The sequence below is a fragment of the Rhea pennata genome, chromosome 7 (genome assembly GCF_028389875.1).
Source record: "Rhea pennata isolate bPtePen1 chromosome 7, bPtePen1.pri, whole genome shotgun sequence".
Lineage (NCBI taxonomy): Eukaryota > Metazoa > Chordata > Aves > Rheiformes > Rheidae > Rhea > Rhea pennata.
The window spans coordinates 1,138,137-1,165,459 of NC_084669.1; the positions used below are offsets into that span (position 1 = coordinate 1,138,137).

Genomic DNA, 27,323 nt, shown 5'->3' on the forward strand with positions numbered 1-27,323 from the left:
CGCCGCACCAAACACCTGCCTCAGAAAATGCCTTTCTCTGGCAGCAAGGATGGCAACAAGTTTGTCTTTTATTCTGCGTATGACCAAATTAGTGTTCTCAGGACTTTATTGCTGTGGTGAAGACAGGAGAAGAGGCTCACTCAAGGGAGTACCACGAAATGTCCAAGGCTGCCCCCCCCCCAGCTGCTGTCCTTAGAGCGCTTTGCTGTGGGCCCACACGTGTGGTTTGGGCAAAGGTTTGAAGATCCAGAGCAGGAGGCGCGGTGCTGGGGTCAGGCGCCGCTCCATCACCTTGCACGTCTCCTCCAAGCACCGCTTTCCAGCTTATCCCCGCTGAAATCCGAGCTGGGGGGGACTTCTCTTCTAGGGGAAGAAAATCCTAACACGGTATGATGCGTAAAGCTCATTTCTTTTTCATCCCCCACAACGGCCCCTTCCCTGAGGGAAGCCGCCCCCCAACGGCCCCTTCCCGACGGAAGCCGCCGCCAACGGCCCCTTCCCTGAGGGAAGCCGCCCCCCAACGGCCCCTTCCCTGAGGGGAGCCGCCGCCAACGGCCCCTTCCCGACGGGAGCCGCCGCCAACGGCCCCTTCCCTGAGGGAAGCCGCCCCCCAACGGCCCCTTCCCTGAGGGGAGCCGCCCCCCAACGGCTCCTTCCCTGAGGGAAGCCGCCCCCCAACGGCCCCTTCCCGACGGGAGCCGCCGCCAACGGCCCCTTCCCTGAGGGGAGCCGCCGCCAACGGCCCCTTCCCGACGGGAGCCACCGCCAACGGCTCCTTCCCTGAGGGAAGCCGCCCCCCAACGGCCCCTTCCCGACGGGAGCCGCCGCCAACGGCCCCTTCCCTGAGGGAAGCCGCCCCCCAACGGCCCCTTCCCGACGGGAGCCGCCGCCAACGGCCCCTTCCCTGAGGGAAGCCGCCCCCCAACGGCCCCTTCCCGACGGGAGCTGCCGCCAACGGCCCCTTCCCTGAGGGAAGCCGCCCCCCAACGGCGCTTTCCCGACGGGAGCCGCCGCCAACGGCCCCTTTCCCGACGGCGGCGGCGTCGCCCCGCGTCTCCCCTCAGCGCCGGGGTGTGTGTGGGGCGGGGGGCGGTAGGGAGGAGGAGGAGGAGGCGGCGCCGCCCCCGCGCGGCCCGCGGCCTCCGCTCCCCGCGGCCGGGCGGCGCCTGAGCCGGGCGCGGGGCGGGGCCTGGCGGCGGCGCCCCGCCGCGAAGTGGAGTTCGCCGCGGCTCTGCCGCCGCCGCCGAGCGTGGCGCGGCGCCCCGTGCCATGCAGGATGCTGCCGGCTGCCGCCGCCAGCAAGCGGCCGCCGCTGCTCTGGCCCGTGCGCGCCGAGCCGCCGGCGCCGCCCTGGGTTTGGATGGTGCCGGGCGCGGCGCTGCCGCCGCCGCCGCCGCCTCCCCTGCTGCTCGCCCCGCCGCCGCCGCCGCCCGCCGCCGCGCTGCTCCCGGCGGGCTGGCCGCTGCCCTGCGAGCCGCTGCTGCCGCTGCTGTCGGCGGCGGAGCCGCGGCGGCCGCGCGGGCAGGTAAGAGCCGCGCCGGCGGTGGGGGGGCGCCGCGCTCGGCTTCGCGCCCCGCGGGTCCGGCCGCAGCCGTGCGCGTCTGGTGTCCGGGGAGCTGGGGGTATTTCTGATCTGTTTTTTTGGGGGGGGATTTTGTGGCTTGGGGGAGTTTTTTAGCTTTGGGGTTTTTTTTCGATTTTTTTTTCCTCTTTCTGCATTAAAACAGAGAGATTCCGGGCCGCGGGAGCCGCAGCGCTGCACGTCGTGGGCGCCGTCCGGCGGGGTGGCCCAGGCGAGCGGCGAGCTGCCCGGCTCGGCGGTTCGCCCCGCTCAGCGCGCCGAGGGGAAGCGGGGCGAGTTCTGCCTCCTCTTCTACCTTCCCTTTTTCAACAAGGAACAGTCGGGACCTCAGGCACGGCGGTGTCGCCGGCACCTGCGCTTGGGGAGAAAACAGCTGGTTTGGGGTGTAAGGGGAGCGTAAGACCGACTGTTTTCACGTGCGAGACCGCCCAAGCAAGCTGCGAAAATACGGCTGCTGTGCGAGCCCGCTGCCAAAATAATTTGAGAGAACATACATTTCCCGGTTTTATTCTGCTTCTCCTTTGCCTCTTGAGGCGTATTTTGAGAACGCTTTCACCTGCTGTTTTTCTGCCTTGCGTGTGAGATTTTGTCTGAGCAGGGAGAAACCAGGCTGCACTAATGAGTATTAACAGTTAACCAAGTGCCCTTTAACTACTAGACTATTAGTTTATAGATTTCTAAAGCAGTTTGTAATGTCAGTCCCAGGCGTTACGTGTCGCTCACCACCTAATGCCTAACAAAACAAAATAACGTTTGCTGAGTCGGAATTTTGCATGCTTATCTTCTATGTAATGAAGAATTCATGAGAAATACTGCTTTATTCAGTGTAAAATAACTTTGTCACTGTTCCTTCCCCCCTCCCCCCCCCCGCCCCTTAAGTGGATATTTGGAGCTCATTCTCCGGTCATAGGATTTTCACCATCCTCTAGCGTGGAATTTGTTCCTATTTTTCCACCTGTGTATACATCTACTGTTCCACCGCACGCTGGAAAAAGTTGGATAGACAAAAGGCTACCTAATTGCAAAGTAAGTCTGATCTCGGTGTTTGGAGGTATTTTTAAGGCTAATGTATGTTCTAAGGGCTGAAAAGTATTACAGCTTTTGTAAATTGTGAAGGCATGCAAAAGGTCAGTAGTCTGTCAAGCAAAATCCTATTAAGAGGGAATGCTGTAAGGAAGGATTAGTAAAGAAAGCTGTTTCAGTAGTTATAAATCTTCAATTTTCTGAAGTTCTGAAAAGACTGAAGTACCTTTAATATTTATATTAAGTAAAATTACAACCACAGTGTGATTTTTTTTTGAGAACTTTGTTTTTTCCCTCTGTTCTCAACACATTATTATTTTTGCATACAGTGGGTGAAATTCTGGCACCGCTGACATCACTGGGAGTTTTTGCCAGTTTCATGGGGGCCAGAATTCCACTTTCACCTGCTTGGGTTGTAACTTTGCCTGAGGGTATGCACATGTGTAAATGTAACTGAATAATTAAAATTAGCTTTTGTTATTTTATCCTTCCCCCTTCCCCATCCCCTGTCTCTCCAATTTAGAAGAAGACTGAACTTGCCATATTGCAGCTAGCCTCGTTCTAGAGTAGCTATGTCTGAGACACAGTTGGCACAATCTATTATTTTCTTTTTGCAGTGCTCTATAAGCTGATTAGTCATGTTAAAAGCCCATCGATTTAGAACTGATCAGCTAACCACTGCCTGCAAACGCTTATGGAGCGTAAATCAATCTATTTTTGTGAGTTTGTCCCTGAATTGAGATACTATTCATGTCATAATATTGAGTCAAAGATACAAAACTTAGAGGAAAAAAAAGTGTGAATAAATTATCTTCATCCTTAATATTATTGTATTTACTTGTTTTGGGCAGATATATTTGAATAATGCGTTTGCTCTGGATTCAGCATGGATACATCCTGAGGAATCAAGAATCTTCCAGGGAAATGAGAAACCTCTGTTAATGACAAATCAAGTAGCTATGGCTATAGCTAGGCCAGCATCTGCCTCAAGGCCTCTCCCCACGGTGGTGTTGGCACCTCAGCTTATACCAGGTCAGTAATAAATAAATAAATATTTCTTAAGCTATTCTTACCAACTCCCAGAGATGAGTAAGTCATTATCTAAAGAAGGAGTTTTGTTCCATTCATATGAAAATATTTTGTTGGAACCTTGATTGTGAAAAGCTTTTCATCCTCTAAATTATTTTTAAAGAAGGAAAAGAACATATAATAATAGAATGCTGTAACAGATTCTCTAGTAACCAGCTGTCCTCTTCCAAAATGAAGGGGCAAAACACCTGCAGGACATTTGGTATATTTTCAAACAGAAAAAAATGCTGTTGCAGTTCATTTGTATTACCCTTCAGTTGCTAATTTTAAGAATTCAATGTGGTCTGTGTAGACAGCTATTAGTAGAGAAGAGTAATTGATCCATCAACTCATTAAAACTCAGTTATGCAAGACAATATTCATGAAATAAATTTCATTAATCTGTATAATTCAAGTATGTTACAGCTGTTAGCAGGAAAATGTTTTCAGTCTTACTGCTAAGCTTTACCCTTGAACAGAAAGTTTACTGCTGTAAAGATGGATCTGTCTATTTTTGTATTACTGTATTAATTTGGAATACCAGTTGTCTCATAGAAAAAGTTAAGAAGTAAAATGCCACTGATATTTAAACTGCCACCATATATTCTCAAATTCAAAACTGGACTATTCTTCGTGGCTTACTGACATGGTTTCTACGTTTCTTAGATCAAAAGTAATGTTCATTCAGTTGATAGCAAAGCCACTGTTATCTTGGTCATCTTATGAAATATTATTTTCTTTAGAAACTGTATAGCACCCAGAATTTTCTTATATTTTTCCAATAATGCAGAGATTTAGTAAGAGCATGCTAGAAGAGATCTTTTTACTGTTTGCGTTGATTTGCCACAATGATTAACAGTGAACATTATTCAGTATTGAAACATGCTGAACAACTCCAATCCATCCTGTATTTTAATGTCTTTAACAATACTTTAGAGGAAGCGGCATCTATTCTTGCCAGGATTATTTGATACTCAACTGTAGTGCTTGTTGGCTTTCTATTATGACTGATAGCGAGCATAAATAATAATGCCATGGGTTAAAAAACAAAAAACAAGAAACTTTCCCCAAAACATCATATTAATGCCTTCTTACCTGGATGTTATAAGGAATATTTGAGCTGTGTTCCCATATAGGACACATTGTTCAAAATGTGTTTTTAATGACGTATGCCATGGTGGGGCAAATGTTTAACATCCCTGAGTGAATGCTGTGTTTATAGACAGGTTGGGAGTCTGGTAATGTTAAATTGCTTAAGTATGCTTATGGTGACTTGTAGGTGCCATTTCTGATAGTGTATGAAGAGGGCTCTATTCTGAACTGTCGACTCAGGCAATATTCACAGTGAACCCATATAAAGAAAGTGTTTGGCAGTGGATGAGGAATTATTTGTTGTGAGTCTTCCAAGCCCAATTCCAAGTTTGTTATCATTAAGTCGCAGAAAAAAACTAAGTTGTTTCAAAGTGTTTTTTATTTTTTATTTTTTTGTTCTTGGATCTGTAACTCAGTCTGTTCTGACTAAAGAGATCTTTGGATGGATCAAGCTGGTGTAGATCCATTTTCTTTTCTTAGTCTCTTGCTGTGAAAGGTTTGTGGTAGAATTATCCTGAACATGCTTTTTTCTGCTGCTACAAAGACTGTCTGCTGCTAATTCTGTCTGACCTAACTCTACTTACCTGTCAGACTGAACCTACTGTGCAACCCAGTCACTCTTGTTTCTTTTGTCTTTCCTCAGCCTCTGCCTTTTCCCTTCTTTTCCATGCTCTTGATCATTTTCCCTCTGCTCTGTAATTCTATTCCATAGTGTGCTTAGTCACTCAGCACTGCAACATACCATCTTCACCTGAGTCCTCAGGTGCACATGTTCGTGTTATATCTGACTCTTTGATCTCTGAGATTAAATGCTTTGTATTCTCAGACAGCACTTTGTCATTGCAAATTTTATAATGACAATGAATTTCTGTGGGCATACCATTTCTTTGTGGCTTTATAGAGAAAAGGAAAACTCTACTATTTCTTGAGATAATGCATTGATTTTAGGGTTCATCCAGAGTGCAGCTTTTCCAGCTTCTTGATACAGCTCTATTATAGCTACTGAAGTCACGTAAAATAAACTTCTAGATCTGATCTAGAATATCCTTTCAATGGCTCAGGCCTTATATGAGAGACCTGTATTACTGAAGTAACAAAATGTCTTTTGGGAGATAGCTGCTATTATGTTCTTGCTCTGTGTGTTCTTGCTCTGTCCTGCTGCTGGAGATTGGCCCAGCTGGAGGAAATGGAGGAAATCAATCGATGTCCCACATGGTCTGCAAACTCTAGACCTTATGAAGACAAGCATGTGAATTTATGATGTTGCTGCAAGAATGCAAAGTTGTAATATCTGTGTCCTTGAACATAATCAGGATCTATTTCCAGACATACTTAAAGTTTTGGAGAAGTGTTATGGTAGTCCTTGAACTATTTCCCGTGTAATCTTTACACTTAATATGAAGATTAATGAAAATACTGAGGGCAAATAACATAGATGGTTTAAATTGAAAAGTCTATAAGCTTTTTGCAGACTATGTGAGTACATTAATTTTGAAAGCATCAGATACAGGAAGGTTTACCTTCCACAGTTATCAGTAATGATATAATTATTTTCTCAATTTGTCAGCAATGTTAGAGAGATAAAGGAATGAAATATTGGAGTTTGTTGAATGGCAATGCACATAATTTAACAGCTGGATGGCAGTGCACACAATTTAACAGCTGGAAGTATCACCTACTGGAAGTTGTTATTTTCTGTAAGAAAAGGAAGCTACTATTATTCCCTAACACATTACAAAACTTAAAATTATATTCTTATGATTTTGTGTATCTAAAGCAAATAATAACATTTTAGTTTCTTGCCTAGAAATAGTAGCTTGTTTTATTTTTACTAGTTGCTGTATTTTTTTTGAGGAAGGCGGTATCTGGATATTTGTGCAAAAGAAAGGACTAAGATTTTTTTCTACTGTGTTGTACATCTGCCACATGGCGTGAAGCATGGTTGGTTTGGTTATGAGTCAGATATGCCTCTGTTTCCTATGATATTCCTCTCTTCCCCAGAGCTGTCCTAGCCAGGTCATTTTTTCAGAACTAGCTCTTGTTTAGCACTGAATTGGTAGGGCTTCAGGATGGAGCCTCCTTTGGTGGAGGCACCCAGAGGTGTGACTTAACACTGGGGAAAGGGTTGTAAGAAGGCTGTGTTGCCTTCCTTTCCATTTGTGTTTAGCACTTCCCAGTATGGTTGGTGGCCTGCTGAAATTGTGTTACTGGAGCATCTGATCTGAAGGGCTGCTTAGTTGTCCCATTCAAATGAAAGCTTTAGCCCTCTGATCCTCAGTGTTTAGTGCTTTTATGATTCTCAATACTGTTAAAACTGTTAAATGTATCGAGATACTTGCTTACTGTTTGGAATTTCTGGTTTTCAAGAGTATTGCCCACGGTGATTCCTTTTAAAGCAAGTTTTCTTATTAGCATGCTCAAGAAGATATTCCAAGGAAATCTTGGAGAACAAGCATTTCATCAAGTCCTGTAAAGGAGGGATGAAGAGATATAAATAGAAAAGTGTTGTCATCTTTTTCTTTACAAAGAGAACTCTACAAACCATCGGTTACAGGACTGGTGGTTAGAATCAGCATGAGCAAATACCAAAGCAGGTTGCAGTAGCAACTTACAGTACAAGAGCTGGTGCATTGAGGGTGAGGTAAAAGATCCTGGTTGGTGTCAGAAGCAACTCAGTGCTTTTGTTGCTTTCAGATATTAGTTTTTAGCCTATAGCCCTTGAATTCCAGCCATGACTTCGTTTTGCTGAAGGGTGACTGTGAAATGGTGATAAAAGTTGCACAGATTCCCCCTCTCCCTGCCCTGTTTCGTTTCTATTATTTATTTATTTATTTATTTATTCCCTGGCAAGAACAAGGGTGAGAGCTTCTGCATTTTGGGGGGAAAATATGGATAATTAGGAATTTGGAAGAGAGAGTCTCAGGTTGGGAAATGATGCGATCAAGGCGAAAGGAGAGAGGAGCCATTCCTTACCCAGCAAAGGGATGACTGAAATTGAATTTAGACAGTTGAAATGGTACTTTGCACTGCTTTAGTGGCCCAGGGAAAGCACTGCTCTGGCATGACAGCATCTTTGGGTGCTCTGTTCTCTCTTCATGTGGACAAAATGTAACATGACTCAAGAATTATGGAAAGAGCCTGCTTCCTCTGAAAGGTTCAGAGTAAAAGAGCTTTGCAGAATTCACAGCCATTTATTAAACCGAAAGATATCTGACAAATACAGGGCTGCCGGCTGCCTATGTGTTCTGGTGCTGGTAAAGCAGTGTATCTTGACCTAACGTAGGAGACAGGAAGAACAGAAACAAAAGAATCATTCAAGCAAGGGTTACAGCATGTATTAGGAAACTAATTATGCAAGTTTAAGTGCTCTCGGACATCTTTGGTGGGTATAGAACAGTGCTTTTATTTCTAGATATTGGGGAATATCATGGGTAATCTTTATATAAGAAGCTGTTCATCCTTGATAACTTTGTTATCTTTCATTGGAAGTTGCACCTTGTACATTTAAGAATTTTTGTAGTCTTAGAACAGATACAGTTGTTCGATCAGCTGCTTGCTTAATATTCTGTGATTGCTTTCAGTGTGTTGTGTTTTGAGTAGATCTATGCACAGACTCAGGAATCCTGCAGGGAGATCCTGAGGCCTGTCTAACCATAGCCGGCTGTTCACTGCCAACGTACTAGGGCACAGACCCAAAGATTGTTTCTAATGCGTTCCCTACAGCTTACTGAATGCATGTCCTCAAGAGTTTCTAAGAGCAGATGTCATGGGCAGCCCAGCTATCTGGAGACCTACATACCCCTGAAAATGCAATGTTTATGATGCAGGAGCTCCAATTAGTTTGTTGGGTAAATGAAGCTTTGAATACTGCCTTCTACAGTTCCTACTCAGAGCTAAGTGAAACTTTAACACTTGAAAATTTATTTTCACTTTGAACTGCTTGATATTCCTCAAATTTATTTATTTTTTTTAAAAAAAAAAAAAAACACGTTTCAACATAAAGCAGATTTCCTTACTGATCTTACAAGTATTGTACTGGTTCTGGTACTGCAGGCTGCTTCAGTAGCTGTGTAGAAGAATGTATTAGGCAAATACATTGCATTCTTGGACATGTCCTTCAGGGAGCCCTGTCAGTCAGAGCAGTAAATGCTGTTGGGAGATACTGAAGAGGTGAAAGCTTTTTAGTGGTTTTAGTATTTCACAAAAATGATCTAGATATTTACTTTTTTTTCATTATTACGTGGGGCAAGCTAACCTGGATGAAGACTTTAGTGTTGACTTCCTTGAAGGAAAATAGAGTATTAAATAAAACCTGTTTTCTTGGAGTGACCTTTCAGTAGAAGATATTTTTTTGCTAAGTCAAAATTTTGTTATCTCCTTTAAATTTTAGCACTGTCTCTTTGCTCAAAAAGCAGGTTTTTTGCTTTCATCCACTGATACTGAAATTGGAAATATAAGAATTAATGAATTCATATTTTTTTTAACAAATTGGTTTGGTATTACCGATGCTATATAGATTAAAAATACTTGATGCTTCCTATTACTATTGTTTTTTTTCTTATAATCCTATTAACTTTTACTGAGTCAATGTTTTCTATGGCAAGTATCTGTATTAGAATGTATATACATATACATGTATATGTAGACATAAAATTTTCTAGATAACTTTATCTTAAATTTCACACACTTCCAAATACAAATCTATCAAGAAACGTGGTTGCTTTGTGTGTTAAATTTTGGTCACCTTCTCTTTGAGAAGTCTTAAGATTTTTAACAGATTTGGAATAGAGAAGTTTGGAGATCTTTTTGTCAGGTGTCCTGTCAAATTGTTGCCAAACTGAGCTAAGTCTGAGGCTTTTGAAAAATTCCAGTATGCATGTACTTGGTGAGATTTTAGGGACTACGTTGCTGAAGGACTGTGCCCATATATTCTAGATGGGAATTTTCCTCACCTGTAGCTCAGGGTTGTAGCTTGCCAGGAGTCTTGTACAAGCCATAAAGCTGGGAAATATTTCTCTTGTAGTTTTTTCAGTGCCTCCTTGTTGGCAAAGATGGAGAAGAAACTGGCTGTTTGGAGCAGGCTCAGAACAGGCGGACATGGATGGGGAGCAGTGTCCCTTCAGGTTCATGGGTCCGCTCCGAGGCTGAGGAGTGGAGCGATAGGAAGGCAGGTGGCCTTTGCGCCTGGAAGAGGAGGTCTGTGTTGAGGCAGAAGTGGCTATGGGACATGAAGAGCCAAATTATAAGAGCTAGCATTAATTAGGCTAGGAAACTGGAAAATCTAAAGGTCTGAGACTAAGAGTTGGCATATGGTAGGGGTTTGCAAGAAATGGTAATCTACTTTTATTGTTAAATTTGGTCCTGAAAGATGGGACTCCCTCACTGCCTTTGCCACATGTAATACTCTGCTTGTTTCTTAACTTATTTATAAATTCTTGATTTTTCCAGAGAGCTGAGAAACAGAAAAGTTGCAGGCTTTATGTTTGGAGCACATGACCATTTGTAATGCCAAGTATACTTAAAAAGTCAGGGTTTGGGCCTCTCAAATTGGATGCCTTAAATTTGTGGATTCTTCTGTGTTTAATGTGTGTGTGCTACAGCTTTCCACATGTAAAACAAAAACAGTAATGCAGGAGCTTGAATATTCTGCAAATGTCATGGAAACCCATCTTTGTTCGTGGACCACGCAGGCATTGCAGAGATGAATGCTAAATGAAGTCTCTGGGGATGCTTGACTTTGGAACTTTAATTGCAGCCTTTATGAAGTTTTTGTTTTGATTAATAAATTTGTGCCTAATCTACCTGAATTGAGTATAAATTTCAGTCTCCAGTTATGATTGTTTTTCACTTAAATTTACGTAAGTAAAACTACATGCAGTACCTCTACTGAAAGGCCGGTAGTTCTGACTCTTTTTTATAATATTGCCTTACTCTGCTCCCAAGACACCATTATAAAGAAATTCATATATTTGAGTGATTTGTAGAGACTGTTTTTATTTGATGAGAGCAAGATTCTTTTATTTATTGTGTATGGGCAGAAAAGTAAGCTGTTAGGGATTACTGGCAGATGTGTAATAAAACGAATTTGCATATATAAAAACAAATGTGCTTTTTTTCTTTAGGCTTCAGAAGATTAGAAGTATCAATATGTTTTCCCTTGCATTGAGAAATATACACTATTTAAGTCAACCCATTGCTTCATTTTATTTATTGATAAATACTGCTTCACTGTTGTTTACCACCTAGAATTTCAAAGCATGTGCATTTTAGGTCACAAGCCCATCAGATTTTCAGTAATCTGAATTCTGCAAGTAAAAATACTAGTGCCGTGAATTTATGTGCTATAGATCTTCCAAATATTCATGCAAGTTCCTTGCAACAGGCATCTGCAGTTCCTATTGAAACCACAAATGGTATCAAGTGCGTGTGGTAGTTTTATAGGAACACTGCAAGCAGACAGTTGATTTGAGTGCAAATTCCGGGTGGCTAATGGACACTAGGAGAGAAAAAGCAAAGAAACCAAGATGCAGTCACATCGCATGGGTGGGTACTTGCCCTAAGGAGGGGGCACATTGGTACGTTTATAGATTGCTATTCAATGAATTTTAAACTGTGTAAGAAATGACAGGAGGGAATTAACTAAGAAGCAACTGTGTCCCCATCTTGTTAACATATAATTCAAATCTTCAGCTCAAAATTTCAAGAATGCTTTTTACTGATAAAGGAAGTAATTGTTTTGTATTCATTCATTGTATTCATGCAGTCCTAAAACCGTCCAGTGTTAGACAAGATTTCCAGAATTTCTAGAATTAGTGATAAACTGGATTTAGTACTCTGTAGAATATTATATAAAGGTAGGTCCAATTTAAATAACACTTTTCATCACTTTTTTCGGGTGAGATTTTTGGTTGGAGCAAGTACTCTAGTCAGTTGTCTTCAGTGAAGTCCAACAGGCATCCAGCTGTGCAGAGTAACTGACACTCGGCCTGTTAAACAGATGTGGATCATAGAATCTGTAGAAACAAATTTGAGAAATGATTAAAAGGTTTCATTGTTTCTGAAAATTAAACCATATTTTATTGATAGTTTGTGTGTAGCCTTCTTAGAGCTACATTTATTCCTGTGGAAATAGTGTTAACTATTACACAGCTGGAGTGAAATCTTAGACCATCAGAATCCAACATACTGGTCCTATTGACGTCGCTGTACTAGAAAATCATCTTAGCTCATAGAGATCTAAGTAGAGCAAGCAAGGAGGATATCTATTTGATCATAATGATATGTAACAAATAGCCTTTTAATCTGAGCTGTAAATAAAACAATAATAAAGGTAGTTTTATCTCCAAGTGCTATCAATTTGGGGGGAATTATCTAAAAAAAAAACAACCACTGTTTTCAGCTTTAGGAGCTAAAAAGCTCATATCCTAACAATCACAAAATTTCTGCAGATGTGAGGCTTGCCTCCAACTCATTACATTTGGAGGGGAAAAAAACTTTTATTTAAAGCCTCTTTTCCATTTGGCACTTGCCTCTGATCAACCTGTGCGAGAAGAGGTTTGTTGAAAAAGTTGGAAAATTCATCCTTTGGTGCACACAGGATGTGAGCCCCGACCTGTCTGCTTGGAGGGGGGTGTCGGCGCTGCCCCTTTGCAGCCCTGGGAGGGGGGAGCTGCCTTTCGGCTCTGCCTTCGTGGCTTGCTGCTGCACCGTCCCCGCGCTCCGGCACGGCGCTGCCCGTGCAGCGGGGAGACCGGCAGCGAGCAGGCGAGCGCCAGGGAGCACCTGGCCTCTCCGAGCGTTCTCGGGGAAGATTTGGTGCCAGCAGAAGGTTTTATGTGCTGGTACCTGCTGGGACTGTTTTTTCCAATGCACACCTTGCATGTTGAGAAATGTTGAGAAACCTTAATCTAAGCAGCAATTCCTAGAAAGCTTCCTGAAATCAGTATATTTAGATGCATCTGTATAAAGAGTAAATATCTATATTAATTATTAGAACGATACAGATGTCATTAAACTTAAAATTTTTATAACAATGTAATTTAATCCTGTCATTTTTGTATAGAACTGTTCTTCTTATAATCAACTGTACAAACGATCCAGCATGTAGGGTTTTCAAAAATACTACATCTATAGCTGGTGGTTGAAATAATTTTGTGAAGATGTTCTTAGCTCACGCAGGGCAGCAGTTAGCAGGGAGCTGGGCTCCCTTGCAGAGGCTCTGGCCGGACGCCCCGCAGTCAGTGGGGAGCCCTGCATCGTCTGCAGGCGGGGAAACACTCGTCTTCCTGAGAAGGCCTGGATGTTTTGTCCCGTTCTTTTTCTTTTCATCTTGCTTTATAATAAATGTTTTGCTTAGCTGGGAAAGACTATTTCTCTTGTAATGCTACTGTTAGTCAAAAAAAAAAAAAAAAAAAAAAAGTGGTTGAAAGCAACATTAACCTGTCAGATGCTGGTATAAGTTATCATAGCAGCAAGGTTGTAAATATTCTATTCTAAATATTCCATTCTATGTAAATATTTTATTCTGCTTTTTATGGCTTGTCATCAAGGAAGGAGGATCAATCAGCAACAGTCATTTTAGCCTATTTTAACTTTATTCTCCTTTTTTCCACATCAAAAGGCAGTTGGTATCAATTCTAATACTGATAACAGTTTAATAATTTTAATGAAGAACTGTCATCTAAAAGACTTTAGCATTCTTTTCCCTAAAATGCTGTAGATGAAGGAAAAAAGGAATAAGGGATAATAAGCAATACATACAGCAAATGCAGACCAGCTGTCTGTGAGGGCTTTAACTAGTGGCTTGGCTTGAGCCTCGCAAGAAACAAGGATGCAGAAAATGAGAATGTTAGCAATAATTTGTTTTATGAATTAAAATAGTAAACTTGTATATTACTTCAAAGAGAAAGAAATATGAACACCATTTTCTCATGTATGAGATTTAAGACCTCCATGTTACTAACTTTTGTAAACATTGTGGTCAAAGTATTTGACTGAATTATACCAACTTAACTGAATTGGTATCTAATTTTATACAACTTCTGTAGTGTATGTATTTCTGTGTAAGGGCTTCAAACGTGTAGTATTTTGAATGTACACAGAAGATATTAGAGATCCCTCTGGACATTGCACGGTCCTTAGTATGTTTTTTTCCTATTAGTATTAAGTGCTGGTGCATTTCTCCCAAAGTAGACTATAATAGACAGTGTATATAATGGGGGAGCTTTTGAAAAGCTCTTCAACATACTTTGGGAAGCTTTAGTGTGTAGGGAGTGTTGTGTCCTTCCATATATTTGGCATGTGTTTACCTTGGTAGAAGCAGATCAGTACACTGAAGTGGGAACCATTTGTGTTATAATTGTGGCTTCTGGCTATTGCAAGTGAAAAAGAAAAAGCAGCAAAGTCAATGCCTTGCCGTGGTGCTTTTGTCCTCGCCAGGAGGAGGACACCTCCCAGTGCAAAGGAGCTCTCGCGGCGCCTTTGTTGGGCGCTCACAATAGATAATGTGCTGAAAGTATAAGCAAAACCCAACATTTCCTTTGATCTTTAAAAGAAGTTGCAAGGAACATACACTGGTGTGTATTAATTCTTCCTTCCTCCAAGACAGCCAAGAAATTCAAAAGGTCTCTAACTTGCTTGACTTTTTTTGCTCTTTTAATTTTTTATGTGGCTCTTTTGGGAAAGATATTCCTATCTTTTTGAGGAGGATGTTTTCCTGTAGTCAAACTGAAGAAAAAGACTGAATGACTGTAATTATCAAGTGCAATTTTAAATATAGTATTTTATCTGTACACTAAATTTTCACAATATGGATTTTTTTCCTCAAAGAGAAGAGTTCAAATTAATCATTTTGGATAAAAATAGATCTTCAAGTTTTACAAGTGTTGGTACACTTTTATTTTGTTAAATAAGGTAACTTTTGTTCTTTTGCCTTTCTCTCAAGGGGGAAAATGTAGGAACCCATTTTCAATAAGTTAGACAACATTAATAGCCAAAAGTCAGCTTTTGGTGTGTTCTACATAGGTGCAGAAATCTTACTTGAATTTAAGAAGGGCTCCCAAGGGCAGTATGTCATGCCGTGTGACTTCCTGTGTGTCATACAGCACCTGTCCGTCTACCATCGGGTTGGTGTACCGACACATGTAAAGTTCTCCGGAAAGAAGGAGCAATGGAAGAGCTGGAGGCTCTTGCCTTTCTTCTGAAGAACATGTGCAGGGTGGGCTGCAGCTGCTGAAAACAAAGCTCTTCTGGCCACCTTGTGCTGGCGAGATACAGTAGCGTGGCCCGAACTGTTTGATCCCACTACAAGAATTGTACCTGGGAGCTCAAGGTACAGTATGTAGCCTGCAGGCACAAGCCTGCCAGGTGAAAATAGGTCTTCCAGGTCAAAAGCAGGGAATAAGGTACAACTCGCAATGTTACGTAGATGACGCTATGTTAGAGTGAAGGAGAAGGTACCGCAGAAACAGCTGCTTTTCTACCTCTGTGCATATAGGCACTTTTCTATAAGGATGTTTCAGGGTAAGTATTTGAGATCCCGTCATCCATTGTGATGGGTTTGCTGCGTTGTTTCATTATCCTTGTTTACTTCATTTCATCATCTTAATTATCTCTGAATAAGCTCTTCATTGCTTCTTCAGCTGCTCTTCGTTCTTCAATTGCCTCACATAAAAATGTGTTGACCACCTCAAATATTTTCCCCTAATCTGTTTGCTTGTGAAGAGCAAGTTTGGAAGTCTGGGGAAGGGTGTTAAAATGGGGGTTTTAATTTAAGCAGCCAGTTTTTACCTGTGACGTGGCATATCTAGACAGAAGCAGATTTAGATGCTAGGGACCAGTGTTAGCAGTTTTTGCCACCTCGACTATATAGTGGTGATAGTATTTTCCTACTATTTCCAGGGTATTTGACCATTGAAATTTGGGTAAGTGGGTCATCAACAATTCTAGGAAACCCTTTCAAAAAGCATTTGGAAATGCTTATAGCCTTGCAAAATTAGATTTGTTTCTGGGAGAACGTTTTTCTCTCCAGCTAAGCTGAATACAGCAGAGAATCCCTTACTATAGAAGAGCCATGTTCTGGGCCACTTCTGGTAGGAGTTCCTTTGGCAAATCATAGCTGATTTTATGTTAGAGCTTGATAAATTGATGAGATGAATTCTTCAGTTGGCTGCAGAGCAAGGGACTGGGCTTGGTGACCCCAAAATATCCTCCCAGCTATATGTTCCCAAGTATTAACAATTAAAGGCATCGTCTTTTCTTCATGGAATTATTTAGCAAGAGGGGGAAAGAGAGTGAACTTCATCAAAGGCAGGGAAATCACCAAAACTTGTCTTTCAGCTGATTGATGAAACTTTAATAAGGAAATTGATGAAACTTTAATAAGGAACCCCTGCTAACTCCTCCTGCTTGAGTAGTGTTACTCATGTGTGCTCATAGAAGACTTGGGCTATCTGTGCATCTAAGGCTTATATTATTGTGCTGCTTTCTCTGACTCTTGGGGGAATTGCGTTTTCTCTCCCAAAATGAAAGAATCAAATGAGCAGTAAACAACCTTTCTGCTTATGAATCACCCACGGAAGCTGGTAGGAAAGTCACTTTTCCATACAGCGTTAGTTTTTGTAAACATTTTGGAACACATTTTGTTGGTTTTCACAAGTGCAGACAACTCCTGGAACTAGAAATGGGTGCCGTCTTTTGGAGGCTAGGTGTTTATTTTAACCTAATGATCTGTATTATTCCTCACGTGAATAAACAAAATTGTACTAAACATTTGGATTAGCTAGATGCTTTTTAAAAAAATATTTCCATTGTTGCTCTGATAGGATAATCTATTTTTTGTCTATCCATGACTGAAGGCTCAAAGCTGTAGTAATATCTGTTAGCGGGGAGTTTTTATGGCCTGTGTGTCTGTTGTATTAGCATGTAGGCAGGTGTTCTAAAGGAGTTATGTTTGGAATCCACAAATACAGTGGAAATAATGTAAGTTTTTTTCCGTGATCCTGACTGAAAATATCTGACTTCTGTTTTGCTAATGCAGAGAGCTTATTTTGTTGGCAAATAATTATTTATTAGCTATAACCAAAGCAGATTCCTTTCCAAAAACCATGGACCTGCTTTTTTTTTTTTTTTTCCACCCCCAGTAGTAATTGAGAGCGGTAACAGCAGTTGTCTGAATCCAGAGGAGAATCTGAAAGCCCGAATTCAACCTCTGGAAGCCTCTTCCGTGCGTGGGGAGCTGCGCGCCTTGGGGTGCGATGCGCAGCAGCACATGCGCTCGGGGCACCGCTCCCTGCGTAAACCGTAGCAGCAGCGTTGCAGTCCGGCTGCGTCGCCGGGCTCCGTGCCCGGCAGCCGGGCTTCCCTGACGCCCGTAACGGGCTGCGTCGGCGCCGGCTCGCGCGCCCGGGATGCAGAAAATCCCGAGGCTCTTCTCTCCCAAGCCTTGAGGATCCCAGCTGGGGGCTGATGCACTTGCCACGGGGAGAGGTCTTGGGTGAAGCCCTGGAAGGTATCCCTGTGGGCTGTCCGGGGCTTGCTGGGGGGGGTTAGCAGTCGCTTTGCCAGCCCCCGTGAGCTAGTGGCCTCCCTGGCTCCTCCTGCCCTCTGCTCCTCAGCAGGGCCTGCGAGACGTGCCCTGGGCATCCCCTTGCTGGAGAAATCCCGCTGCAGCCCGTTCACTGCTGCTGGAGATACTCTGTACCACGGCGCAGTTACCTACCGGTGTCTTGAGCTGGCCTTAAATGTCCCTTTGCTGGCTATTTAAAAAAAAAAAAAAAAAAAAAAAAAAAAAAAAAAAAAAAAAAAAAAAAAAAGGCGAGAGAAAGAAAGAAAAGAAAAAAAAAATATATGCACAGATACTCTTTGGGAAAAGAAATTCCATAAACTTATGAAATGCCTAAAGTGATGACTGTGATCAAACAGTGATTTTTGTAGAGCTACCAGTTGGCTGTTCTTGCCTGAAGGATTTCCATATGCACTGAAAACATTTGCTAAATGACATAATAAGCTAATGATTGCTTAATTTTTGAATACATAGCTCAGTGTAAAGAGAGAGTAACAGCTGGTGTTTGTCAAATTAGGTTTTCTTCTTAAGATTTTTGCTACTTATTTTTTTTGTTTATTTAACATACTTAGCCCTGATTGAGCTCTGAAGGTCTTCCCCTAAGTTTGTTACCCTTAAAGGTGAATGTTACATAGTGAAAAGTGTGCTCAAGCCTGGATTTGCTAGACTTCTTACCAGTTTTCATTTAAAATAATTAAAAGTTTTCTGCATTGAATGTTTTCGAGAGGAAGGTTGCCCATACATACAACTTCTAAAGCTCTGGTATTTGCATGCTTATTATTACAGGAAAGCAGTCCAATATGTAACATTAACATTAGACAGTTAATATAACAAAAAAGTCAGATTTGAAATCAGACAACTTGTATTTAGGAAGAAACAAAATAAGGTTGTTCATATAGGATTAGGAAGCCATGGAACTGAAAATACCAATATATTCAAATATTTGGCTTTTTAACATAGATTTTTCATTTCAGTGTGGTAACTCCACACAGTTTATATAGGACTTGTATAGTATTTTTGTTTGCTTTGTCCCCCTAGGTTACAATGGGATATTCAAATATGTGAGTGTTTTAATCTCTAAAGATGCACTAACTACAAACTGGGATTTTTAGGGTAAGAATTATGAAAGGGGTGAGGCTCTGGGGGATGAGCTACTGACGGGAACAATTACACTGAATCAGTGGCTCAGCAATAGAGATTGGACAATGGCTTTTGAGTTCTTTGAAAATGTTTTTAAAAACTAGTGTCTCAATAAGGTAGACATGCAGACAGTGGAGGCCATGTGAAAAATATTGAATGCTTTCCTTTCTTCTTGTTTTGAAATTCAGAATGCTGAAAAATACTACATAAATTCATTTGTTTCCGATTAAAGTTAATTATATATATTGTATTTCTTTCTTCTATAGGTGGTTGCCAGAATAGCCTTAAACCAGTTGGTGGTAGTCAAACCATTGCGTTAGCTGCTGCAGCAGCAGCCGCCACCACCGCCGTGATGTCAGTAGATTCTGAAACACCTCAGGGACCTTCATCTATGAGTGTCCAGCCATGCCATGTGCTGACCTTGTCACCAATCAGAATTCCAGTTTTGACTTCACCTTTTCCAGGTAAGACCTATTCCTGGTGGCTTTTATCAAATTTGGAGCAAGGAGAGCCTCCTGAGCATGAGTGTTGTTCTCAGTGATCTTTGTTAAACCCTTGCTGGATATGGATTACATTACTGTGTTCAGGACTTAGAGGTGTCCTCTGAAATTGTCTTAAAAATGAGTTCAAAACCCAGATTATTCCATATAAACTTTCAATTTTTATTAACATGTATGCATAGTATAGGAACTGAGTTACATCCTGTATGATCCTACTGACTTTTGTGGTCAGTAAGATGACATGATCAATGGCATTTAGTCTTTGCAGAAGACTCGATCTGTAATATTGGCAGTTGAAAGGTATCTGCTGTACATGCAATAATACTTGATTAAGAATCAACTAGATTGTTTGGTATACTGGAGAAGTTGGCCACTGTGCTTTATGATACGTTTAGATTGTTTCTTACATGAAAAAATGCTGTTTTTAGCAAGATATCATGTAACAGCATTCTGAATATGACACCTGAGGAGGTACTACTACATCCCTAACTTGTTATAACAAATCTGACTGATACAAAGTCATAGGGCTATTTTTGAAACAGTTTGTATCTTGACTGTATTTTAGAAATATTATATACCAATTATGTTAAAGGTTTCAACATGGGTGCATTTTCCATCATCTTTTGGTATTTGAAGTGTAACATAGCAAAATAGAGTGAGATAGAAATTTGTGGAAAGTATACAGTTATGGTTTTAGGTGTTCAAATGAAATTCTCATGTGAAAAATTATCTTGGTAATTACTGTTCCTGTTGAGCAATCATCAGAATCATTCAGGTAAATGACTTCCAGGAAAGTACGGTTAGAAGAAGTTGTTACCTATATTGACTCTGTGAAACTTCTCAGGTATTTGAAGAAGGTGGAGCAAACTGACTCATACAAACGAAAGTATAAGTCTTTCAGATGTTGTCAAGAGATGAGTGTGCTTAAATAAAGGTACAGAGCACAGTTACGTGCTGTTATGGGACAAGCTGTTGGTGAGACTTCCCACAGGGTTCTCGTTTGATCCACAGAAACTGTTCTGCATCCCTTTAAGTAAGCACCTGTAAGGAGACTCCGGAAGGGAAAAGTCATTCTTTATCTGTACTGAAAAAAAATTACGTGCCAGATATATTCTTCCAGACAAGAGCTTCCTTGAATTCAAATACTCAGGCATTCTAGGAAGAAGCAGTCACAAGGCTTTAGATTTATGACTGCAATAGCAAGCTCTGCGTGAATTGTGTTAGACACGATAGAATATTATAATATCAGGAAGCTATACCATTTAGATAACTGGCTCAGCTTTACAATGATAAACATGTCAGGCCATGATAATTGTTGCTTTCCTTTCAAATGAGTGTATGATAGGCTATCAGATATCATGTTTGGAGTGTCTGGGCAATCATCCTAGTGTCAATCATTCACAGTAAACTGCACAGTTCTGGGTCTTGTTTCTCCAACAGAATATATATTAGCTTTTTAAAAACAGAAGGTTTGAAAATGCCCAATACATGTAAAATAAACTTGAGATTCACCTAAACATTTTTCTCTATTAATCGTCAAGTTGCTGTGGTGAGGGCTATGTACTATGCGAAGATTTCTATAAAGCATTTTTCATGAGTTTCTTTTTATTGCGCTAGTAGCAAAGAGGATTTTAAGGTGTTCATTTTAGATTACCTTTGTCAATATGAGGTTAATGAAAAGCTTCCTGAACTTCCTATTAAGTTCAGTGCATTATGGAGTAGACGAGGAAGCAGAATTGTTCATACAACCTTGGAATAGGCATGGCTTTCAAGCTGTGCTGGCATTAAGTTCACAGAAATACAAGTATAGCTACCTGATAAAAGGCATGAGGATTTTCATAAACGCTAGTGAGTGAACCAGAATTTTGATAGACATGAATGGAAAGAGCTCTTGAATTAAACTGAGAACATAGCAGTTAAATCCTTTGCAGAAACATTAAAAAAAAAAAAAAATTTAGTCGGTACATACTGCTGCTGCAATATGACTTCCTATGATTTTTTTCTGTTGAAATACACGGTAGACAAGATGTTGAAGCTGGATTTAACTTAAAAATGGTCAGCTGGTCAAAGGCAGCTCTCTGCTGTCAAAAACAAAATTATATTTCTATATTGCAGTATAAGTTAAGGGTTGGGAAAGCATCAAGGAAAAGTAATCTAATGCACAGATAATCCCAAGTGTGAATATATTTTATTACCCTGTCTGCCTTTGAGTTAAAAACATCAGTGTGTTGACATTTATTAAAGATGACTTATTGTTCTCAAAAAAAAATAAATCTTTGAAAGAACATAATCTGTGGACCCTGGGGGCGGTTGCATTTTTCTTGTTTCATATATGATTTATAAAGTAACATGATAATTAATGAACTTCTCGTGTTCTCCTTGTCTCAAGTTTATGTAAGGCAATGTTCACATAGTGTAAATCAACTTAGGAAACAGAAGAGTGGATTATTTCAGTCTTAAATCTACTTGCATATTGTTATCTATAAGACTAAACATTTGTGTGCTTATTTATGAACTGTTAATTGATTATACTGGAGATGGCTATTACCACCTTGTGTAATACTATTTCTAACTGCAGTGTGGGTGGACTTTGTTTTATCAATAATCTTATAATTGAATATTTGTTCTGAAAGAGGCTTTTTAAAATGACTACTTATGCACCCTTACAGCTATGTTACTTTTTGGCAACTTAACTTAGTAAGTTAGTAAGAATTAGTAAATTAGGAAAAAAAAGGAGGAGTGTTAGTGATGTATGCCAACAGTAATTGGCAAATAGAATTTCCAGTATCTTACAGATTTCCTGTATCATAGATTTAATTTCTGGAATCTGAATTTCTTTGAGTCTGTGTCTTTGTGCCCCTTTCCCCCCTCCCCCCTTTTTTATAGCAAAAAATGAGATTGGAAGGTGGGAGTGAATCACCAATTCCTGTGGGAAGGGAAGCTTAAGTATTCAGAATGCTATGATATTTTTTACAAGTTCATTTTAATATAATTCATTTTATGTTTTATAAAAGAAAATCAGAAATAGAGATATCAGGATATTTGAATTTAAAACTTTTTGCAGCCTTTTTCTGTACAGGATTCTGTAAAAAGATCCCTCTTGAGCTTACGTGCATCTTCTCCCCCAGTAAAAAGCAGATGATAAGACGCTAATCCTGTTCAAGGGAGAAGGAGTAAAGCAAGTTTGCTGTGAGTGTAAGGGCTCTGTGATATGAAAAACTTTTGTAGTAATTTTTGGCATTATGTATTAGTTTGGCCCTGTGCTGATCTTACAGACTTTTAATGGTGGAAATAGATTTGTGGAAAAGAAGAAAAATTAAAATATTTGATTTCCGGGCGTTAGGGGATAGAGCCATGTGCAGAGCGTTGTCCTGGTTTGGACAAGCTTTTCTTGCTGCTCAGTGGCCGAGTGTCACCTGGGCAAGGACAGAGGTACGGTGGCATGAGAAGCCCGCATGGTGAGGTGGGTCTGCGTGGAGCTTTGAGGTGGTGCAATGCTTGAAATACAACTTAAACGCATTGCAAGCAGATCTGTGGGTCAGAGGGTTTTTTGTTTTTTTGTTTTTTCTTTCAGAGAATTACATATAGATCTGTATAAATTAAAGAGACTGTGGGTAAGGGGGAGGCATGTGTATGCATGCTGGCAATTGGCACTCAGCAGAAGTCATAGAAGTACCTGCTCAGCCGGTGCCTCTCTGCTAAGATCCAAAATTCAGACAGAAAACACCTTAGGCTGAGAAAATAAGCGTCAGCGAGCACTGTGGCGTAGCTCCCAAATGAGCAAGGATAACCGAGCCAAAAATGTGGTGATGTTTAATCATTTGTGCTCACCTGCTCCACGGAAATGTGAACTCGCCGTACACGTCTCCACCCAGTAACAGATGTTACCAGAGTCAAAAATCCCTGTGGTCAGTAAGTTTTTTAATGTGGCTGTTGCTTTTTCTTCTAACCTTAGGACTTCAACTTCCTTTAGCCCAAGAACCCGCTGTAGCGTGCAGTTACTCTTAGCATAGCACATCAATTTTCAGCTAGTAATGTTGCTGGACTTGAGATTTAAAATGTTATTAAGTCCTTTAAAAATCAGAAACCCAATTTAATTTTAGTATTGCCTGGGCAGTTGAATAATCCCATACTGCTAATCCTTGTGATGACTCTGTATGGGTTGAAATTGAATACCACTACAATTCTAATTTGTATTTGTGTTTGTTTACTATTCACATGACTGAAAGCAATTGTTTCCAACCTATAAAAACTAGTTTGGGCCATCATCATGATTTTAGTCTGTGTAAATGCATAGTATAATTAGAATAAGTTTGAGGAACACTATTCTCCCACTTTCACCACAGATGCATACAAAGGACAAATTTGTCTTAAAAATAGGGGGCGCAGTCATTTTGTGCATGGCTTTGCTATTTCTGTGTTGTTTTTAAAGAAATAAATATTCTTAGAAAATAAGACATTCAAGAGCTCCGCAGAGATGAACACAAATCTGATGGCTTCAGCTGAGTTGCTGCTGACATCTCTTTGAGAGAAAAGAATCAGAAGTATACTGGAAACAAAAAATAAATGAGCACACTGGTAAGTCTTTTTTTCCCATAGCATTACCTGCATTTTAAAAAAATCCTGAATTAGATGAATGTACATGGAGAACATGTACGTTGGAGTACTTGCCCAACTTGCAAAATTGTTTTCTTAATCATCTAATATACCCCAATCCTCCACTCCTTCAAAAAACAAACAAACAAACAAAAACAAACAAAAAAAGCACCCTTCACTGTTCAGCTTTCTGGCATGTGAAAAGGCCTCTAAAACCACTGATGTCCTGTCTCCGTCCTATAAAATTTGGGGGGATTTTGCTAGTGACTTATATGGCTATAGGGCCATAATTAAAATTGGTAAGTGGGTGTATGCTGAGACTGGAAAATCTTGTAACCTTTGTATATATTGTCACAGAAAGATAAGGCTTACTGCCGACCAGGTCGTACAGTCTGAAAGGGAAATGGTTCTGGGAAACAGCTAGGTTCCAGGATATCATAGGAAAAGATGTAAAAGCGAGTGTACACTGAGAAGCCTGGCTGGAACTCCGCTAGCAAATTACGTTAGTTCAGCTACCTGTGCCCCGAGGAGCGATGCAAGGGAGGGAGGTAGTCCCCAGGCTTCTTGTTCTGCCACCTGGAAAAAAGCATTTTTGTCCTAGGCTCTTGCTTTGTGGACTGTTCTTGCTTATTAATTCACTTCTCATTTGTTCTTCCTTTTTAAAAAAAAAAATGAAGTGAAATACTTGTGAAAATAACAGAATTTTGTTCTGGAGAATGGATAGATTAATTTCTGTAATAATGTGATTTATGAAGTTTTTCAAGATGCACATGTGTCCCTCAGACTTGATTTCCAAATTTTTTTCCACTTCTAAGAACTGTTGATCTCAAACCGTTCAAGACAAGGCATGTGACAATCAGTTTTGTAACATAGTTGTTAAATATTTGTACAGTTGTCAGACATATTATTCTGCTTACTGCCTTTCAGAATGTAGGATTCTATCTAGAAATTTATTTTAGCATTTTTCTAACGAAAGCTGAGTGTAACTATTGTGCCTCTTTGATGCCATTTTTGTTAATGAAAGTACTTTTTTTCCCTGAAACTTTTAAACAAAGGTAAACATTTCAAATTTCCTTCATTGACGGGGTCTTTGATATGCATATTTTCTTTTACTGAAATTTCACTGTGTTTAACATGGTGCCTCTTATCATTCCTGTACAATGAATTCTGTTTGTAATGCACTGAAATGCTGAGTGGAGTTGGCAACCCCCTCAGAACATCTAATAACTTGATTAGTGAGCACAGTTCACTATATAATCAAGCTTGAAAAAAGAAAGAGCTATGTGGTATCTTCCATACGTTACAGAGAACAAAGCAGCTGATTCAGCCAGCTTCTAATGATGAATATCCTGAATATTATGATTAGGCCTTCTTCTGAAAGTGGTTAAAACAGTAATTATTAGTGACTCCAGCAACAATAAAATTATGTCTTTGGTACCGCTTTTGGTTTCCTTTAAAAGCTATTAAGCTTACAGCTCCTTCTGGAAAAATGGAATTCCAGCAGAAAGTCATCAAAGCCAACATCCAGGGTAAGGTTTTGAGTAGTGTGTTATGGTCAGCCAACATTCACTCTTGCAGAGAAGGACATTCAAGATGCTCGTATATAATCCTAAAATGTTATTGCTTCTGTAATTATCTTTTGACAACTTCCAGAAGGTAACATGTAATTAGTTGTTTTACTTTACATTTTATTGATGATGGCTTGAGATAAGCCTCTCACACCAAGCTGGAGGTGTAATACCAATGCTTTTGGCTAAACAAATGTTTAAAATATTGATATTTGAGCTATTCATAAGCAATTCCCGTTAACATTCATGCATATGTAATGTAGTTATGTGAGCACTATGACTGTTTCTTCACTGTGCCTCAATGGTTAGTGTCTGGTGAAAAAAGTTACCCAAATTTCAATAGTAGGAGATATTAGAAAAATTAATTACTTGGATAGTGGGGCAGAGTGCATGCTCAGCAAGTTTGCAGACAAGACAAAACTGCGAGGAGTGCCTGGTACAGCAGATGGGTGTGCTGCTGTTCAGGGGGACCTCGACAGGCTGGAGAGGTGGGCAGAGAGCAACCTCATGAAGCTCAACGAAGGCGAGTGCAAAGTCCTACCCCTGGGAAGGAATCGCCCCAGCCATCGGGACAGGCTGGGGATTGGCCACCTGGAGAGCAGCTTGGCAGAGAAGGACCCAGCGGTCCTGGTGGATGGTGGACACCAAAGTGAACATGAGGCAGCGATGCACCCTCCTGGCAAAGGCAGCCAGTGGCCTCCTGGGCTGCATTAGGCAGAGAGTTGCCAGCAGGTCGGGAGAGGTGATCCTGCCCCTCTGCTCAGCACTGGTGAGGCCACACCTGGTGTGCTGGGTCCAGTGCTGGGCTCCCCGGTATGAGAGACAGATTGACTGAAGCAGGGAAGGGCTGCAGAGCTGATAAAGGGACTGGGGCCTCTCTCACATAAAGAGAAGCTGAGAGAGCCATGACTGTTCTGCCTGGAGAAGAGAAGGCTCAGGAGGAATCATATTGATGTGTATAAATACTTCTTTACTGTTGCCCAGAGAGTTGAGGAGTCTCCATCCTTGGAGAGATTCAAAACTCAACTAGACGCAGTCCTGGGCAACTATTCTGTGCTTCTGCTGTGTTTTGTAGCACTGTATTTTTTTCTTAATTTTTTTTATTGTTTTTATTAAAAAAAAAAAAAAAGACTGTAAGTCCACCCTATGTCCCTGAGAAGCCCGCTGAGTCAATCTATAGCACCAGTTTGAGAAATGGCAGCATAATCAACAACTTTTGCATCCTTATCCTGGTGTTGGACATTTTGTTCAATGATCCCTTTGCTCATCCTTTCCTAGAGAATATTGTAATTTAAATTGTTTGCAAGCAGCAGGGTATGCTGTAATCAACACTTTGGAAAAAAAATTATTTTTCTTTGAATAACTCTAAGCTTCATCTGTCATGAAAGTTTACACTAATGCTTGAATTCCTGAACTTTATCCCAGCTCTCCCCTTTCAGTGGAACTGAACAGGGGTTGGCGTTCCCTGACACAGCCTCCTAGAAGATTTTATCTGCAGAGCTAAAAGGTAGGTAGGGACGTTCAAGTTTGTTCAAGGAAGTGCTTACCGTGGGTGGGTGCATTTGCTAGAGTAAAATTCAAGGAGCCTCAGACGGAGTCTTTCAGAAACATAAGTTAGAGAGAAATACCCAAGCACAGTATTCCTACAGTTGCTGTAGAGCATAGGGAAAACTTTATTCACATCGATGAGGTAAAACGGAGACAGTTCCAGAAATTCTGTTGGAGCTCGGGTTTACTTTATCTCTTTTTTTTTCCTATTTTCGTTTATTGGTTCATCTGCTTATGCATGTGCCTAGCAACACATTCCTTTACAGAAATATTTTAATATTTAGTCTTGCTATTAGTGCAGTTTTTGTACCAGATTTAATATAAAGACAAACTAGGAGCTTTTAGAGATAAAGCTAGTTAGAGTGACATGTACTGCAGCTTCAATTTGATTTACTCTGCTTTTAAAGAGAAAACTTAATTTTCCAGTACCATCAAGCCAAATCTTTGAGGAGGACTATGTCTTAAAAAAACAAGACAAAAACTTGCAGTAAGCTTCTGGAATTTACGGTTATGTGGTATAATTAGGGTACAGGGTGTCTCACAGTCTCTAATACCACTCTTAGGGCTACTGTACCAATATAACAGAAGTTGCAATTTATCTTTTTTTAAAGAGTTGTGGTATTTATTTTCATACTTTCACATAC

At 40.8% G+C, this 27,323-nt stretch overlaps 1 protein-coding gene across 1 annotated transcript in view; it reads left to right on the forward strand.

Annotated features, from left to right (window-relative positions):
- Positions 1 to 1,276: 1,276 nt before the first annotated feature.
- TCERG1L (transcription elongation regulator 1 like) overlaps positions 1,277 to 27,323 on the forward strand; it is a 107,774-nt gene continuing 81,727 nt past the window's right edge. Inside the window, exons 1-4 of the mRNA XM_062580392.1 lie at positions 1,277 to 1,525; positions 2,462 to 2,608; positions 3,457 to 3,637; positions 18,734 to 18,931. Coding sequence (XP_062436376.1) covers positions 1,277 to 1,525; positions 2,462 to 2,608; positions 3,457 to 3,637; positions 18,734 to 18,931 — 775 coding nt within the window. The remainder of the gene's footprint in view (positions 1,526 to 2,461; positions 2,609 to 3,456; positions 3,638 to 18,733; positions 18,932 to 27,323) is intronic.